Consider the following 18,217-nt stretch of genomic DNA (forward strand, 5'->3'; position numbering starts at 1 on the left):
AAGCTTTGTTTAAAAAGATTCCCCGTGGAACGAACCGGACTTACTAAAAACTACACTACTGTACGATTAGGTACACTGCCTATAAGTGTTGTAGCAAGGTTTAAGTATATCCATTCTATATAAATAATGGACAAAATACATTTTTATGCTTAATGATGGTAAAACTCTATTTATCAACTCATATTCGTCATGAAAACATTTTTATTGTTAGCCATGACAACCTCACTCAAATTTCGGGACGAAATTTCTTTAACGGGCAGGTACTGTGACGACCCGGGAATTTCCGACCAAATTTAAATTTATTCTTTATATAGTTTTGACAAGATAAGCAAAGTCTGTAATAGTGAAGTCTCAAAAAAAAACTGTGAACTGTGTTTATGTAATCATTTGACCTTCGACTGCCATCGACGATTCACGAACAATTAATTGTAAATAGATATGTGTGTATGTATATATATAATTAATAATTAGAAATATAATTTGAAGTACTATATGATATTGTTATTTAAAAATTAATAAAATAAAAATAGGATATTATAATAATTATTATTTTAAAATATATCTATATATATATATAAGTAAAGTATATTAAAATTAAATATTAAAAGATTGTAATACTCGGTTATCATTCGTTGGTTATTTAATTAAGTTAAAAACGAACTTATAAGATTATAAAATAAACGGTGATCCGGAAATGAGTTCTATTAATTTTAGGCTTACAAAAAAAATGTATTTAGGATCTAGTTATTAAATTTTAACACTTTTTATATTTTACCCAAAATGGAGAGGGACAGTTGATTTATTTTTTTATTTAATAATTAATGATTGAATTTTATACCATAGTGACTTTAATAAATAATGATAATTGTTATAAAAATATGGAATTTTTCTGAAGACTTTTTAATCGCCACTGAATGAATAACGGGGCACGAAATAGCAATCCGTGAAAATTGTCGGCACAATCAAACAATTAATATGGCTGCTATACTGGTGAAGATATGTTTTAAAACTTTAATAATGCAAGTAGTCACTTTTGTTTTGTTTTCTCCTCCTTCCAATAATAAACGTACGGGGTAAATATTTATATGCATATAGGTAAAGTATGCATACTCACAACCACATACTCACACCCACTTGTTCTATTATCTTTCTGCTTAAACCAAACACACTTCTTGATCGTCTTCTATGATCATCGAACATCAACAACTATCTGCTATCACTTTACTGCTTCTGGTCCGGTTCAAAATACCCAAACCCGTCACCTGTAACCACAACTTCATCACCATCCTTTTTGGTTTCTGGTTCAACTACACAAACACACCATTATTTTTTTTTTCTTATTACTCGATGAACCAAGATCAACCAAGAACCCAATATATCACCACCTTCATCCTACAAGTCATGGTGTTTCTATTCCTGTTTGGTTAACAAAAAACGAACCAGTCTAATTAAGTTGCTGTAATCGTGTTTCTTCTCTATTGCTGCAGCTCATAATTTGTGTTTTTTTTTTTTTTACTAACAAACCCAAAAACCAAACTGTTATTGCTGTTGCGTTCTAATACTGCTACACTGCTATATATATTTTTTTCTGCTATACGAATCTCACCCCAACAGAACCCATTAACCGGATCCTGCTGTACTTCTATTTGATAACCAAACCAATAACTGTTGTACGAGTAATTTTTTTTCTGTTACCTCGTCTCCTGTTCGAACCAAATGAACCTCAAACACCATCATGTATCATGTTTAATATTCCTACAGCTGTAAACCTTATTATTCTGCCGAGCACTTAATAAAAGGAAATGGGGTAGGATATAATTACAATTCCACATTTTGACAACTTGTTTATAGAATAATAACATATGGCGTTTTAATAATTACTCAAGTGGGACAAAGTGAGACATGGAAAATTCATGGCCGACCATAATGGGTACATAAAGGAGATGTTACATTTTTTCCCCTTTTCTTTCTCTTGGGCCGTAATTTTATGTGACTAATTAAGTGTTTCTTTACTTGATTAACGGGCTTCAAATTATTTGGTCAATTAAGCTTGAAGTTGGAATGCGAGATGGGCTGCCATGATATGTTGGGCCGATAGGTATTTTCCTGTTGGGCCAAATCAACGAACTAGATATAGTGTGGAGCTTAATGAGGTTACGATTATGATTATGGTGCATGATGTAGATCGTGATGATATAGAAAAGATGAGGAGATGATTTCATGTTATAAGGATCGTGATCATCTTGATGATCCGTGTGATGATCCATAAATGATGATAGTTATGTTGTGATGATTTTAAGATGATATAATGATGATGAGTATGATTAGTTTAGACGATGATGATAATGAAGCAAGGATAATGAGGATGTTATTGGGTTAGGGGAGGTCTGTGGTTCAAACTAGGACTTGGGCATTTTTTTAAAGGGCTACTTATTTGAGGTAGTTATTTATCTATTAAATTATTATCTTATTATCATTATTATTATTATTATTACTATTATTATTATTATTATTATTATTATTATTATTATTATTATTATTATTACTACGAGAATAATAAAGATGACAATAAAATGATATAGACTCGTTGTGCTTTTGATTTAAGGATAATTATATACACTAAGAGATTAATAAATATGATTGTGGTTAAAAGAATAAAAATAATAAATATACAGATATGCTTATGGACATAAGTAAGATCATAAAAAAAAAATATATTATGATCATGATCACAATCTCGATCATGAGCTTAATGGTAATAATAAGAAATATAATTATAAATATAAACATAAATGTAATTATGAATTAAGTATGGTTATTAAAAACATTATATTATTATTATTAATATTATTGTTATTATCATTAACATTAAAATTAAAGGAAATACTATTTAATAGTATCGCAAGCTTGGCTCTTTGTTTACCGACGGTTTTAAATATAAATGTAATATATTAAATAATTATAAGAATTATTTAAATATTATATTATATTTATGTGCATAGTTGACTTGTAATTTTTAGTCCGTTGCGTCGAGCTTTGAGAGTTGACTCTGGTCCCGGTTCCGGATTTTCGAACGTCCTTGCGTACAATTTAATATCTTGTACTTTGCGTTTTGAATCTTGTACTCTTGTAATTTCGAGACGTTTCTTGTCAATAATTGGAACCTCGTTGATTGTCTTTTGTACTTTTTAGCTTTTTGGTCGTTTGCGTCTTCAATTCGTCGAATCTGTCTTTTGTCTTCACCTTTTATTATTTAAACGAATATCACTTGTAAATAGAACAATTGCAACTAAAAGCTTGTCTTCCTTGAGGAATAATGCTATGAAATATATGTTCGTTTTTAGCATTATCAAATATTCCCACACTTGAGCGTTGCTTGTTCTCAAGCAATATCGTCTTGAAATACTAGAATCACTTCTTTATTCTTCACACTTTGTACATCAGTGATTTTCTATACGGCGGTATAAACAATGGTAGTAACGATATGGTTTACAGTCCCACATGACTATAAAAATTTAGATCCATTAAGGAAATTGGATCTTTATGAAAACATTTGATCTTTTGAAAATTAAATCTAGCTTTTACCCTAGATAAGTTTTCCGGAATAACCCTCTACTGGTGTTTGCAAAATATTTTTGTGGGTTTGGTGGGTTTCAGATTTGAAAATTTTAGCTCAAAACTTATGGTTTTGTGTCACCCACTTGCTAACCTTGTATTTGGAAAGCAACACGTCCAGTTTACTTGTCCCGTATATTACCTTTTGGTAAACTACCGTTCGGTTGTAAAGGAAAGCGTTGAACAAGCAACTGTTAAGGCAATGTCCCCTGACATGCTTTTGATTATGGTCTATAAACGTGTCGGATGCTAGTACGATCCTTTGTAGGAGCAATAGTAAAGATCATCCTATGATTTTTCGGTCTGGCACAAGGTCCTGTCTTCGACCATGCTATGCAACCACCGTTCTTACGGTTGACACCCGATTTGGTTCAGGTGACCTAATGAATTCCAGGTGAATTCCTAGGATTTTACGTTCAATGGTAATGAACGCATTGAAAATAGGGTTTTCAGAAAACAAATCGGTTTGTAATTTTGATCAAAATATTTTCTCATTCAAGCTCGAGTTTAGATATCATTGAATTCCATGAGTTTGAATTCTCAATCTTTAAGGTCAATCTCTAGGATTGAGTAATATCAGTCTTAAAAGCTGATTTTTAATCTTTAAGGAGATTACCCTTTCTGGAGATCTGATTCATTAGTCTTATCCAGCTAATTTGCATGGTGCCCCCCCATTGTACAAGATAAATCCTTCTCATGGTTAGGATAAATCTGACCACTTGGCGACCCTGTTTAATGCTGAGGTCCGTGGATTTTCTGCTGATTTTAGTGATGACTTTTCTGGATTTTTCGTCAACCTACAGCTGGTCTGGACGACAACTTCATGACCTAAATCAAGAAGCGCATGTCTTTTTCGGAAGACTTTACTTCCTTTTAATGATGGAATTGATTCATCGTGTAGATCCATCTTTTCTTTTCTTTCATCAGGTAAAATAGTTTAGTTTAGTCCAAAGCAAAAGTATTTTCAGTTATTTGTTACAGATATATGTGACATATGTTTAAGATAACTTGGTAAATTTTCCCACACTTGGCTTTTATTTTCCTTTTTATCGTCCTCTATTCCATTTTAAATGAATTTTAACATTTTGGTTTGTTTCTCAATTTATGTCCTTTTTGAGGTAACAATAATTTCGGTGTTAAAACCTAGTTTTATCGTTCATAAATATGTATAAACATGATTTTGAGTTCATTTAATTGAAAATTTTGAAAAATTTTACTAGATTTGGGTAGTCAGTATATAAGACTAGGGTTGTTCTTTATTATCAGAGAGCACTAGATTCTAATACAACTACTGCTTTACTAGTATTTTTAATGGTAACCAAGTGTATAAAGTAAAAACGTCATCCCTAGTTTACTTATTATTTTTTTTTATTTTGTAATTTGTAATGTTGATACGTTTAATACTTATGTTAATATTGTAATAGTTTTTATAACTTTCTAACTTTTATTCTTAGATTTTAATAATTTTTGAATGTGGGGTAATATACCAAACTTCAAAAATATGTATATATGTTTGCAGTTTATCTTATGTACACAACAGGGTAAAACAACGCATTTTCAAAGACTGGCATTAAGTTCAGCAAAAGCAACTAATTTTGACGACAAGATGCAAAATATATGTGAAATAACAACAAGACGGAATGAACAAATGATGTGCACCATTTATCATTCAGCAAACAAACGCCAATATATTTGGAAACTTTGGTAAAAATTTAATCATTTTCACACAAATCACCCTCAATAATTTAAATTATTACTAATTTCTTGCAAATGAGGGCATTGCAAGATCTTAAGTGTGGGAAGGGGTTAAATTCTTTCGGATTTTAAAATTTTTTACTTTATACACTTGGTTACCATTAAAAATACTAGTAAAGCAGTAGTTGTATTAGAATCTAGTGCTCTCTGATAATAAAGAACAGCCCTAGTCTTATATACTGACTACCCAATTCTAGTAAAATTTAAAAAAAAAAAAAATTTCAATTAAATGAACTCAAAATCATGTTTATACATATTTATGAACGATAAAACTAGGTGTTAACACCGAAATTATTGTTGCCTCGGAAAGGACATAAATTGAGAAACAAACTAAAATGTTAAAATTCATTTAAAATGGAATAGAGGACGATAAAAAAGGAAAATAAAAGCCAAGTGTGGGAATATTTACCAAGTTATCTTAAACATATGTCACATATATCTGTAACAAATAACTGAAAATACTTTTGCTTTGGATTAAACTAAACTGTTTTACCCGATGAAAGAAAAGAAAGATGGATCTACACGATGAATCAATTCCATCATTAAAAGGAAGTAAAGTCTTCCGAAAAAGACACGCGCTTCTTGATTTAGGTCATGAAGTTGTCGTCCAGACCAGCTGTAGGTTGACGAAAAATCCAGAAAAGTCATCACTAAAATCAGCAGGAAATCCACGAACCTCAGCATTAAACAGGGTCGCCAAGTGGTCAGATTTATCCTAACCATGAGAAGGATTTATCTCGTACAATGGGGGGCACCATGCAAATTAGCTGGATAAGACTAATGAATCAGATCCCCAGAAAGGATAATCTCCTTAAAGATTAAAAATCAGCTTTTAAGACTGATATTACTCAATCCTTGAGATTGACCTTAAAGATTGAGAATTACAAACTCATGGAATTCAATGATATCTAAACTCGAGCTTGAACGAGAAAATATTTTGATCAAAAATTACAAACCGATTTGTTTTCTGAAAACCCTATTTTCAATGCGTTCATTACCATTGAACGTAAAATCCTAGGAATTCACCTGGAATTCATTAGGTCACCTGAACCAAATCGGGTGTCAACCGTAAGAACGGTGGTTGCATAGTGGTCAAAGACAGGACCTTGTGCCATACCGAAAAATTATAAGGGTGAGCTTTACTATTGCTCCTACCAAGGATAGTAATTGCGTCCGACACGTTATAGACCATAATTAAAATCATGTCAGGGGACATTGCCTTAACAGTTGCTTGTTCAACGCTTTCCTTTACAACCGGACGGTAGTTTACCGAAAGGTAATATACGGGACAAGTGAACTGGACGTGTTGCTTTCCAAATACAAGGTTAGCAAGTGGGTGACACAAAACCATAAGTTTTGAGCTAAAATTTTCAAATCCGAAACCCACCAAACCCACAAAAATATTTTGCAAACACCGGTAAAGGGTTATTCCGGAAAACTTATCTAGGGTAAAAACTAGATTTAATTTTCAAAAGATCAAAAGTTTTCATAAAGATTCAATTTCCTTAATGGATCTAAATTTTTATAGTCATGTGGGACTGTAAACCATATCGTTACTACCATTGTTTATACCGCTGTATAGAAAATCACTGATGTACAAAGTGTGAAGAATAAAGAAGTTATTCTAGTATTTCAAGACGATATTGCTTGAGGACAAGCAACGCTTAAGTGTGGGAATATATGATAATGCTAAAAACGAACATATATTTCATAGCATTACTCCTCAAGAAAGACAAACTTTTAGTTGCAATTGTTCTATTTACAAGTGAGATTCGTTTAAATAATAAAAGGTGAAGACAAAAGACAGATTCGACGAATTGAAGACGCAAACGACCAAAAAGCTCAAAAGTACAAAAGACAATAAAAAAGGTTCCAATTATTGACAAGAAACGTCTCGAAATTACAAGAGTACAAGATTCAAAACGCAAAATACAAGATATTAAATTGTACGCAAGGACGTTCGAAAATCCGGAACCGGGACCAGAGTCAACTCTCAACGCTCGACGCAACGGACTAAAAATTACAAGTCAACTATGCACATAAATATAATATAATATTTAAATAATTCTTATAATTATTTAATATATTATATTTATATTTAAAACCGTCGGTAAACAAAGAGTCAAGCTTGTGTGAGCTGTAAAAGTAAACTCCGCGACTCGCGGAGTTTGAAGGCCAAAATGGCCGCGAGTCGCGGAACCCCAATTTCAGAAACTCCCTATAAAGCTCGCGCATTCTGATCGTAAAAAAATCATCTTTTTCTTCTCCTCATTCATACGTAAAATATATATATATATATTTATAATTTATATTTTAATTTTAATTATAATTCTAATAATAAGGGTATGTTAGCGAATATTGTAAGGGTGTAAGTCGAAATTCTGTCCGTGTAACGCTACGCTATTTTTAATCATTGTAAGTTATGTTCAACCTTTTTACATTAATGTCTCGTAGCTAAGTTATTATTATGCTTATTTAAAACGAAGTAATCATGATGTTGGGCTAATTATTAAAATTGGGTAATTGAGCTTTGTACCATAATTGGGGTTTGGAAAAGAAAAAAAAACGACACTTGTAGAAATTAGACTATGAGCTATTAATGGGCTTTATATTTGTTTAACTAAATGATAGTTTGTTAATGTTAATATAAAGATTTACAATTGGGCGTCCCTATAAATTACCATATACACTCAATCGGACACGACGGGCGGGGTATTTATATGTACGAATAATCGTTCATTTAACCGGACACGGGAATGGATTAATAGCCACTAGAATAATTAAAACAGGGGTGAAATTATGTACAAGGACACTTGGTATAATTGATAACAAAATATTAAAACCTTGGGTTACACTCAGTCGACATCCTGGTGTAATTATTAAACAAAGTATTAAAATCTTGTTACAGTTTAAGTCCCCAATTAGTTGGAATATTTAACTTCGGGTATAAGAATAATTTGACGAGGACACTCGCACTTTATATTTATGACTGATGGACTGTTATGGACAAAAACCAGACGGACATATTAAATAATCCAGGACAAAGGACAATTAACCCATGGGCATAAAACTAAAATCAACACGTCAAACATCATGATTACGGAAGTTTAAATAAGCATAATTCTTTTATTTCATATTTAATTTCCTTTATTTTATATTTAATTGCACTTCTAATTATCGCATTTTTATTGTTATTGTATTTAATTGCACTTTTAATTATCGTACTTTTTAATTATCGCAAGTTTATTTTATCGCACTTTTATTATTCGCAATTTCATTATCGTTATTTACTTTATGCTTTAATTTAAAGTCTTGTATTTATTTGGTTTTAACTGCGACTAAAGTTTTAAAATCGACAAACCGGTCATTAAACGGTAAAAACCCCCCTTTATAATAATAATATTACTTATATATATATTTGTATTTTTATAAAAGTAAACTAATATAGCGTTAAGCTTTGTTTAAAAAGATTCCCCGTGGAACGAACCGGACTTACTAAAAACTACACTACTGTACGATTAGGTACACTGCCTATAAGTGTTGTAGCAAGGTTTAAGTATATTCATTCTATAAATAAATAAATATCTTGTGTAAAATTGTATCGTATTTAATAGTATTTACTGCTAAAAATAAGCTATTTTATATACTACTCTGCTAAAACATCAGTTTCCTACCTAGCGTGCAGCGTGCATGGGTGAAAATGAGAGCATTCGATGACTCTCAAGCAGTTCAATATATATATATATATATATATATATATATATATATATATATATATATATATATATATATATATATATATATATATATATATATATATATATATATATAACTATAATTATCAGTACTCCGTATATTTTATTTCGGAGTTCGGTTTGATCTGGTTTTGACTAAACCTAAAATCAAACCGGCATTCACAATTTCAACATATGTCGAACAGTATATGGGGTCTTGCCGGAATGTTGGTCTGTTGTAACGGTTATGTGTACTTGTTTTCTATATTATTTTGTGTATATCTATGGGATAGAAGATATAATGTAGGTTTGAATTCATAGGTTGTTTATTTTTTATTTTTTTTAGCGAAAAAACGAGAACATTCATAAACAGAAAACGTTTTCGAAAAGAAAACGAATTCAACGAGAAGTACAAAAGAGGAACCTCAGTGAGTCTTGAACCTAGAAAGCGGCTATCAACGAACTATCTATATCGAGTCTCACCTAACCTAAACCGAAACCAGACCTAAACTAATTAGACGATACAAAGAAATAGAAACACCAAAGATTACAACAATTCAAGAAACATGAACCGAAAAGAGAACTCAAATGTCCTTGATGAACACGCCGAATTTAGCCAGTTCGGCACCTTGAACCACTTTCTCCTTACGCTTTTGGTGATTCTTGTTCCTATCCGGCGGACGCGGAATTTCGCTAGAATGAACAAGATTTTCCGTATCCGGTTCACTCTCGGCCATACACGTAATCATATTGTCCAAAGCCGCGAAAGCCTCTTTGGTAATACCATACTTTGTCAACCCCGAAGAAGCACCATTGCTGGGGTCCGCAAAACCAATGTTCTTATCTATCTTGCCCGCCGCAGACAATACCTGAATGGCATCTCCATACTCCAAATCTTCTTCATGATCCACGAGCTTAAGAGATCGCGACGTAGATGCAATATTCCTTCTTGACCGCAAATTCATGCCTTCAAAAATATCCCTAGGAACCTTCCTATTTAAAACATACCATGACTTGCAATACCCATTACACGAAAGATCCTCGCAATCACAATAATACCTTCCATTACGTCCAATTAAAATCGGAGAAGGCCTATCAACTTCCGTTACATCCTCTCGACTCGCCTTCAAATCTTCTTTCTTTTTCTTCTTCTCCTTCTCCTTCTTCAATCGCGCCAATCTTTCTGCAAACGTTAAGTTATTTTTGTCTGGTTCAGGATCAGAAATAGAAGCAACGGAATCCAACTTATTATTCATTCTCTTCGTGACACACCTGTCAACAGGAGGCGTAACAGAATGTGCCTTCTTGGGACTGATTTGTTTAAGCCCAATTCCTTCAATAACCACTCCAGTAGCAACACCATGATGTGGTTCAAAAACCACATTTGTTTCTTTTTCTATAGTAATAGACTCGCCACAGATAAAACAATGACCCGAAACAACACAAGCCTCTAAACCATTTTAAATCTTGACTGGAACCGAATCAACATCCTTTGCCACTTGATCTGTTGCTCCAATCCCAACCACCTTCGAAGCTACACCCCCAATATGCGGCATTGAAACGTCTACATTCCTTAAAGACCCGAATTGCAACCCAATATCAACCTCCTCTTCGTCTACGACTTCATCAAAAACAACATTCGCATTCATAACTTGATCACTAGTAACACTAGTGTCTTGGCCCCCAACATCTTTATTAATAAGTACAGCATCATCAACAATATCCATATTATGACCATAATACGGGTGACCCGATCGAATAATATGGTTTGAAATAGCCAACACATCCAAGGGAAACTCGTCAAATAAAATGCCATCCAGATTCGAGTCCGCGCTAAGCTCATTGACCCAAACGTTACAAACCGAGAACACAACATCTTCAAGATCAACCTCAACCAAGTCGTGCAAGTGCTTCGGGTTAACGGTTTTGAAAAAGGCAAATAAAGAACCAACGTTCCCCAAACAAGAAGAAGCTGTTGCAGTCTTGAGAACTTCACCGAAAAGGCTCGCTATTTTCGTGACGCTTTCAGAAGACACATATGCAATCGGTATACCTTTCACTTCAACCCACGTAAATCTAAAGTAAGAATGAGCTAACTCCTTAACAGGGGACACAAGCACGAACTCATCGGTTTGGCATGTAAGAATACGGTTGAAACCAAGCACATCAGCACACGCCAAAATAGCCCCGTACCTACCCAATTTACAAACTCTGTTGACCGACACCTTATTTTTAATCAAAAAGGCTTGCACCTTCAAAATCCTCTAAAGGCAATGAATCAACAATCAAAACACATAGGTCCAGCTGGTCCGTCACTAACCTGTTAGCACCAATGTTACAGCGCAACTTAACCGATGAAGAAACACGATTACTACCGAAAAAAGAACGAGGAACCCGGTTAGCACGATGGATCGGCCAACCCACAAAGATGGGCTGCCCAAACACACGAGACCCATTCATGGAATTGACCACCACAGAAGCAGAAGATAAGTCCGAAAAAGAGACGAAACAATATCTTCGACTCGGCCAAAACTTAATCTCAGACAAAGCTCCAAACATAAAGTAGATTCAATCATTTTCCCGAAAATGGAAGGAAAATCTTTGAAAGAGGTAATTTGAAGAGTATTAAAAGCTGCTCAGAGGGAAGGAAAAAAAAAAGGAGATCGAATAAAAGTGGGTAGATGAATATGGTGTGGTGGTGAAAAGTGGTGGCAGAGGGTTCATAGGTGGTTTATTGGTCTTAGCTTTTAGGATGTGCTAAATGTGCCTACGGTTTGGTTGGCTAGGTATTGTTATTGGTTGAAGGTCTCAAATTTATACGTCTGAATAATAGTGATAGGAAAGTATACTTTCGTGTAGTTTTGCAGTTGAATATACAAACAAAATATAACCTGTTATACAAACAAAATATAACCTGTTTGATCCATGCATCGATATAAATATTGCAAACTTTTGCTCGACCAGGATTCAAACGTTTTGTATATGCAAAAAAGACAATTTGCACATCGCAACAATGCAAATCAACCATTACAAAATCAATCACTTGCCTTTTTAATAATAAAAAAAAAATGTAACACATCTATAGTATAAAACTTTCAAGAAGTCAGTTCAAACGGCTTCTTAAAATTAAGCTAAACAAGTTTACACATCATGTAATTAGTAGTAAACCTTGTTTCAAAGGCTTTTGAGCAACGATGACACAAATGAGATCTTGAATGTGAATGGGCTGACCAAAATAGACCATAAACTAACCATCACATAAACCCTTTCCCCTTCACTTCATTAATTAAATCAGATAAAGATTTTCAAAAATAAGAGGCAACTATGAAGTCAAGATAATTAATCATGTACCGCATTTCCTTCAAAACGTCGATATACAATGTGATACACAAATACACATAAACTTACAAGGCGTAGTAGCGTGCACGGTTACTCTAGTGGTCATGAATCGAAACCACCTTCAAAGCATCTTCCCCTTCGCCTAAAAAGTTGTAACATGTGAGACCTCCCTTTAAAGCTTGAAATACACATTTAACCGCACTTGGACCGTAAAATTAAAATTGCAGGTCAATTTACCGATTCCTATTTCATGCCTCAACTGCTGTTACCTCTTCATCAGTTGAATCAATTGGAATAATGTCTTCGGTTTCTGTTGCATCCAAATCTTTTTCTTTTTTCGGTTCATCTACTAACTTTTCTCTAAGTTTGGCCTCTAATTCTTCACGTATCGTTAAATTTTCAACCAAGTAGCGTTTTATATTATCCTTTCCACAAAACTTCGTATCGCCCATACTGTAATACGCACCCCCAAGTTTCATAACGAACTTGTGCTTAAGACCTAATTCTATGAGCTCTGATTCACGACATATGCCTTTGCCAAACTCTAGCTCGAATTGTGCAGTTCTATAAGGTGGAGCAAGCTTGTTCTTCATAATCTTTACTAGAATTTGACTTCCTAGTGTCTGTAAGACAAAATAAAAAATAAAAAAACATGAAAACAGGATTTTGTTGATTAATCAGTATTTTCAATTTTTCATATGCTTTATCGCTAACAGGTCAACTATAGATTTCAAGAAGGGATTCAAATAGTCAACGAAAGTCAATACCTCTTCTCCCTTCTTGACAAGTCCTATTCTCCGAATATTTAATCGAATTGAAGCATAAAACTTCAAAGCGTTTCCACCACACGTCACTTCAGAGGGTGCACCAAATCCAAAAGTAGCTAACTTTGACCTTACCTGAGTAACAAGAAGCCAAAATTTGAAAGAAAGAAAAAAATAATAAGTTTTTTTTTTTATAATACCGCCTAAACAACTCAAAAAATTGAACAGACTGAGTTAATAATGTGACTCTCAGCAAGCAAACAGGCAAGTTAGAAAGATAACATATGTGATTCGCAACTAAGAGTTTATGTTGAAGGAACAAATTAACATATAACTTGCAAATATTAGTGATCAGGACTACATTTAATCTTACTATGTATAAGATAGTCTCAATGTGACTCTCTTTTCTTTTAAATGGGATGCATATATATGCATATTTAGTACCTGATTAATGAAAATCAAAATAGTCTGTGATGCAGATAGTGAATGGCTCAATTTACGAAGTGCCTGGCTCATAAGTCTAGCTTGCATTGCCATATGTGCATCACCCATTTCGCCATCGAGTTCACTTTTAGGCACAAGGGCAGCAACCTGACAGTATAATTAATAAACCATAAGAACACTTGCAATCATTTATCAAGATACCATTAGATGAGACCCGAGGCATCAATTTTTAATACTGTTATAACTGCATCTTGCGTTCCAAAAGTACATAAAAAGAGACCTTACTTACACTATCCACGACAACAACGTCGACAGAACCGCTCCTGATAATCGTATCTACGAGACTCAAAGCTTGTTCACCACAATCAGGCTGTGACAGAAGCAAATCTTTAGTATTCACACCGATAGCTTCAGCTAATGATGGATCAAGTGCATGTTCAGCATCAACAAACACACAATAACCTAAAATAAATGACAGAAAGAAAAAAATCTCTTTACAAATCTAAGTAGCCAAGCACGTTATTAACATGTACAAGCTAATGACACTCGTATACAATTTAATCAAGAGTTTAGAAATTAACCTCCTTGCTTTTGTGCTTCTGCAATAACATGCAGTGCAAGAGTTGTCTTTCCAGAAGCTTCTGGACCGTATATCTCCACTACACGTCCCTGCATATGTATATTCAAACTTTAACAATAATAAAGAATGTTAAGCACCACATTAGTCACATACATTTAAGCATATGGAAAACAAAGTAAATAACATATTATAGTAACCTTCGGGAATCCACCAATTCCGAGTGCTATATCTAATGAAAAAGATCCCGTAGATACAACTGGAACTTGTCTAGGAGGCGCGCACTGACCAAGAAACATGATAGAACCCTTTCCATGAGATGTATTGATTTGATCAATTGCTTGCTTTAGGGCCAGATCCTTTTTTGACAAATTTTCGTCACCTGAATCGCTTGCATCAGATTTTGATTTCTTCTTACCTAAAAGTACAGAAAGTGTTGTATTACTAATAACAATGATATTCTTCGTTGCCAATGAAAAAACACAGATATTCACTCACAAAATCGGTACGGTCAAATAGACAAGAACTATAACAAGTAGAATACTATGGTAGCCAAACATCGTAAATATTTGGATTTATTAGCCGCGTGTACAAAGAAACAAAGCAAACAAGTTTCAGGTCAGCCTTATAGGTACAGCATTAACTCACACATAAAAACATATTTTGATTGGCAAGTTTTAAATCCAAAAAAAAGAAATAACAGTTTCTAGTTATAACACAGTCCATAGGAAGAAAGAGAAAAAAAAAAAAAAAATGACAGGTAGAAATTAAACATACAGAGAATGTAAACATAATTCTAAACCATCTAAAAATGAGAAGTACATACCTTTAGTAGAAAAACTGTTTATTTGAGATGATGATGATCCCAGTAAGCATCTTTTAGAATCCTGCACATCAACAGCAGCCATTTTAAAACTAAACAAATATAAAACTTCAAAGCCTTTGTATTCAAGTAAAACATTAACACAGTATTTTCATTTTTAACCAAACCTAGAAACCTAATTCTGACGTCAAGTAACATAAACATTAACAAATTATATGAAATAACAAACGAAAAATCTAACCCAAGCTTCAAGTAACATAAAAATTAACAAATTATGGAAATAATAAACAATGAATCGAATTGAAACGAAGAAGGTAACATAGTGTTTTTATCACCTCCAGATAACACAGGGATCGTTTCAGAATCGATACGTTCCGAAGTAGTCTCGCCATTTTCGTATGAACTTATACACCTTTCTTTTTCACGCAGGTAGTGATAGTGAAGGGTTTACTAATTGTTACTACTACTTTTTAAATTAAGGGTTTAACCCAAAACCCTAACTAGTTTCTAATATTTCCCCTTTTTGGAGAGGATGATAAATAAATAGGGTTTAAAGGACTTTTTTTCCTCGTATTTTCCCTCCTTCCGAACTGGAAATAAATATTAAGGGTGTGTGTGCTGTGTCTTTGGGGCACAGCTTGAAGCTTATAGAGCGTATTATAGCTTATTTTGAAGCTATGATTTTAATAAACTTCAGTTCGCATAAGTTTTGTTTGGTAGATATAAAAAGTAAAGCTTATAAAGATCACAAGTTCTTAAAAAATAAGCTACTTCTAATAGCTTATGAAAAAAAGTAGAGCTTATGAACTGAAAAATAAGTTTCATCTAGTTTATCAAATAATTAGCGACTATAAAAAATAATAAGCTCCAGCTACCAACTTTAAAAATAAGCTTCAGCTTCGGCTCTAGGGTGTGTTTGGCACGTAGCTTATTGGAGCTTATGAAAGCTTGAGCTTATGATTTTAATAAGCTCCAAGTCATAAACTTCGTTTGGTAGACAAAAAAAATAGAGCTTATGAAAATCATAAGCTCTGAAAAAATAAGCTACTTGTAGTAGCTTATGAAAAAAAAAGTAGAGCTTATGAACTGAAAAATAAGCTCCAGCCAGTTTACCAAATATTTATAAAAAATATTAAGCTACCAGCTACCAGCCTCAATAATAAGCTCATGCTCCTGCTCATAAGCTCCAGCTATAAGCTCCAGCTCCAGCTACTTTCGTCCAAACACACCCCTAGCCCATAAGTTCCAGCTATAAGCTCCAGCTACAGCTAGTTTCATCCAAACACACCCTGATACTAGCTGGAGCTGGAGCTTATAGCTGGAGCTGGAGCTTTTTTTTAAAGCTGGTAGCTATAGCTTATTATTTTTTATAAGTGTTTGGTAAATTTATTGAAGCTTATTTTCCAATTCATAAGCTCTACTTTTTTCATAAGCTGCTAGAAGTAGCTTATTTTTTATGAGTTTATGATTTTTATAAGCTCCACTTTTTATGTCTATCAAATAAAGCTTATGACTTAGAGTTTATTAAAATCATAAGCTCAAACTCCAATAAACTCTCATAAGCTAAGTTGTGTGCCAAACACACCCTAAATAACAAATTATACTAGTAATCTCTCTAGCTTGATAAACGCACGGTGTTGATCCAATATTTAACGTCAGTTTAAATTTATCTTAAGAAATGCTATTTTCTAATCACTGAATCATAAAGGTTTTTAATATTTCGATACTAGTACTTAAGTATTTACATTTAATATTTTTTAATTATAACTTAATAGCCTGTCTATGTTTAAAAATTAAATTGTTGCATAAAATTGATTTAAGCATAGTTATATTAGAGTGAGTGGTTATTATCAAAATAGACACATCTAATGTTCAAATTTCATGCACATAACCTTTAGGCTTATATTAACAAATTACTGACAGTTATTCATGATAATTATTCTTTATTTTGACTTTTATTTTTTAGTCGTACATTTTTTTACTTTAACTGTTAATACGTTTTAATTTAAATATTAACCTTTTCCATTCGATGCCAATACAATCCAAGTATAATAATGTTCTATAAGTACATAAAAAGAGGTGATGGATAATATTGCGGTTGTCCGAATGTGATCAAGTGTTTTTTGTGAACATATTTCAAACGGTGAAAACCAATCAAGTCATTTGTGAACATATTTCAAATGTGATCGAGTATATTTTGCACATTCTGTTACTGTTACTCTTGACTCTAGCATTACTTGCTAATCTAGAGTTTATTCAGACTCTTAATTTTATCTACTTATAAACATGACTCGCTTCGTTCTATTCTAAGTATATGTGTTCTCGAATTGATCTGAATAATATACATAACGTTTCTATAAGTTATTCAAGCTTACAAATTGTCATGTTCAGCCGAGCTCGAGGCAAACAATATGATCATAAGCTCAACTTTGTGATTATCTGGAAGGTTTCGAACTCAATACGGCATTTTCTTTGTTTGTATTTGTGGATGAATGCATATACATTTCTTTTTAGTAATAAAATATATTGGTCATATACTTAATTACTCTTGTATTAAGTATATACCCTCTTGTAAGGAGAAGGGGCAGACCTACTCGTAGGTGGGAGTATAGAATAAAGCTCGACCTGAAGGACCTTCTATTGACCGAGGACATGACTTCTGATAGGAATGCGTGGAGGACTAGAATTAGAATAGACGAGTAGGGTTTTTTTTTAGAAGGGTATGTGTATATGTAGGTATATGTGTATGTGTTTTCTTTTAAAGAGATCTTTGTATGCATGTTTATGTCCGGTAGACCACCAAAAATGTGACTAACGGACTTTATATTATTCCAATTAAATCACCTTCCATAATCATTCATTTCAATTTCAATTTCGTTACCGTTATTTCCTCTTTACCCTAAAATTTAAATTCCTATTGGATCAGATCTTTCATCTGGTAGTGTTCCTCTGGTTGTGATGGGTGGTAAAAAGAATAAAAAGGCCCAAGAAACAATGGCGACGGCTACGAGGGTATTAAGAAATCGGTTGGTAGAAGGTGAAATTTCGGTAACTGTTACGAAGAGCGGTGATAGTGAGGGTTCGTCAACGGACTCAGAAGTTGATCGATCAGTTAAACAAGATGATTTGCCGATGAATGAGTCGAAGATTAATGATGATTGCGTGA

At 33.3% G+C, this 18,217-nt stretch overlaps 1 protein-coding gene across 1 annotated transcript; it reads right to left on the reverse strand.

Moving 5' to 3' along the window:
- Positions 1 to 12,226: 12,226 nt before the first annotated feature.
- Positions 12,227 to 15,570, reverse strand: LOC139853016 (DNA repair protein recA homolog 3, mitochondrial-like). Its single transcript, XM_071842386.1, has 8 exons — positions 15,387 to 15,570; positions 15,055 to 15,115; positions 14,429 to 14,646; positions 14,233 to 14,320; positions 13,941 to 14,113; positions 13,652 to 13,798; positions 13,211 to 13,342; positions 12,227 to 13,066 (listed from the first exon to the last, which is right to left on the reverse strand). Exons 1-8 carry the CDS (start codon positions 15,441 to 15,443, stop codon positions 12,692 to 12,694), a joined length of 1,251 nt encoding a protein of 416 aa, XP_071698487.1. The 5' UTR covers positions 15,444 to 15,570; the 3' UTR covers positions 12,227 to 12,691.
- Positions 15,571 to 18,217: the final 2,647 nt, after the last annotated feature.

Source organism: Rutidosis leptorrhynchoides, chromosome 6, assembly GCF_046630445.1.
Source record: "Rutidosis leptorrhynchoides isolate AG116_Rl617_1_P2 chromosome 6, CSIRO_AGI_Rlap_v1, whole genome shotgun sequence".
NCBI classification, from domain to species: domain Eukaryota; kingdom Viridiplantae; phylum Streptophyta; class Magnoliopsida; order Asterales; family Asteraceae; genus Rutidosis; species Rutidosis leptorrhynchoides.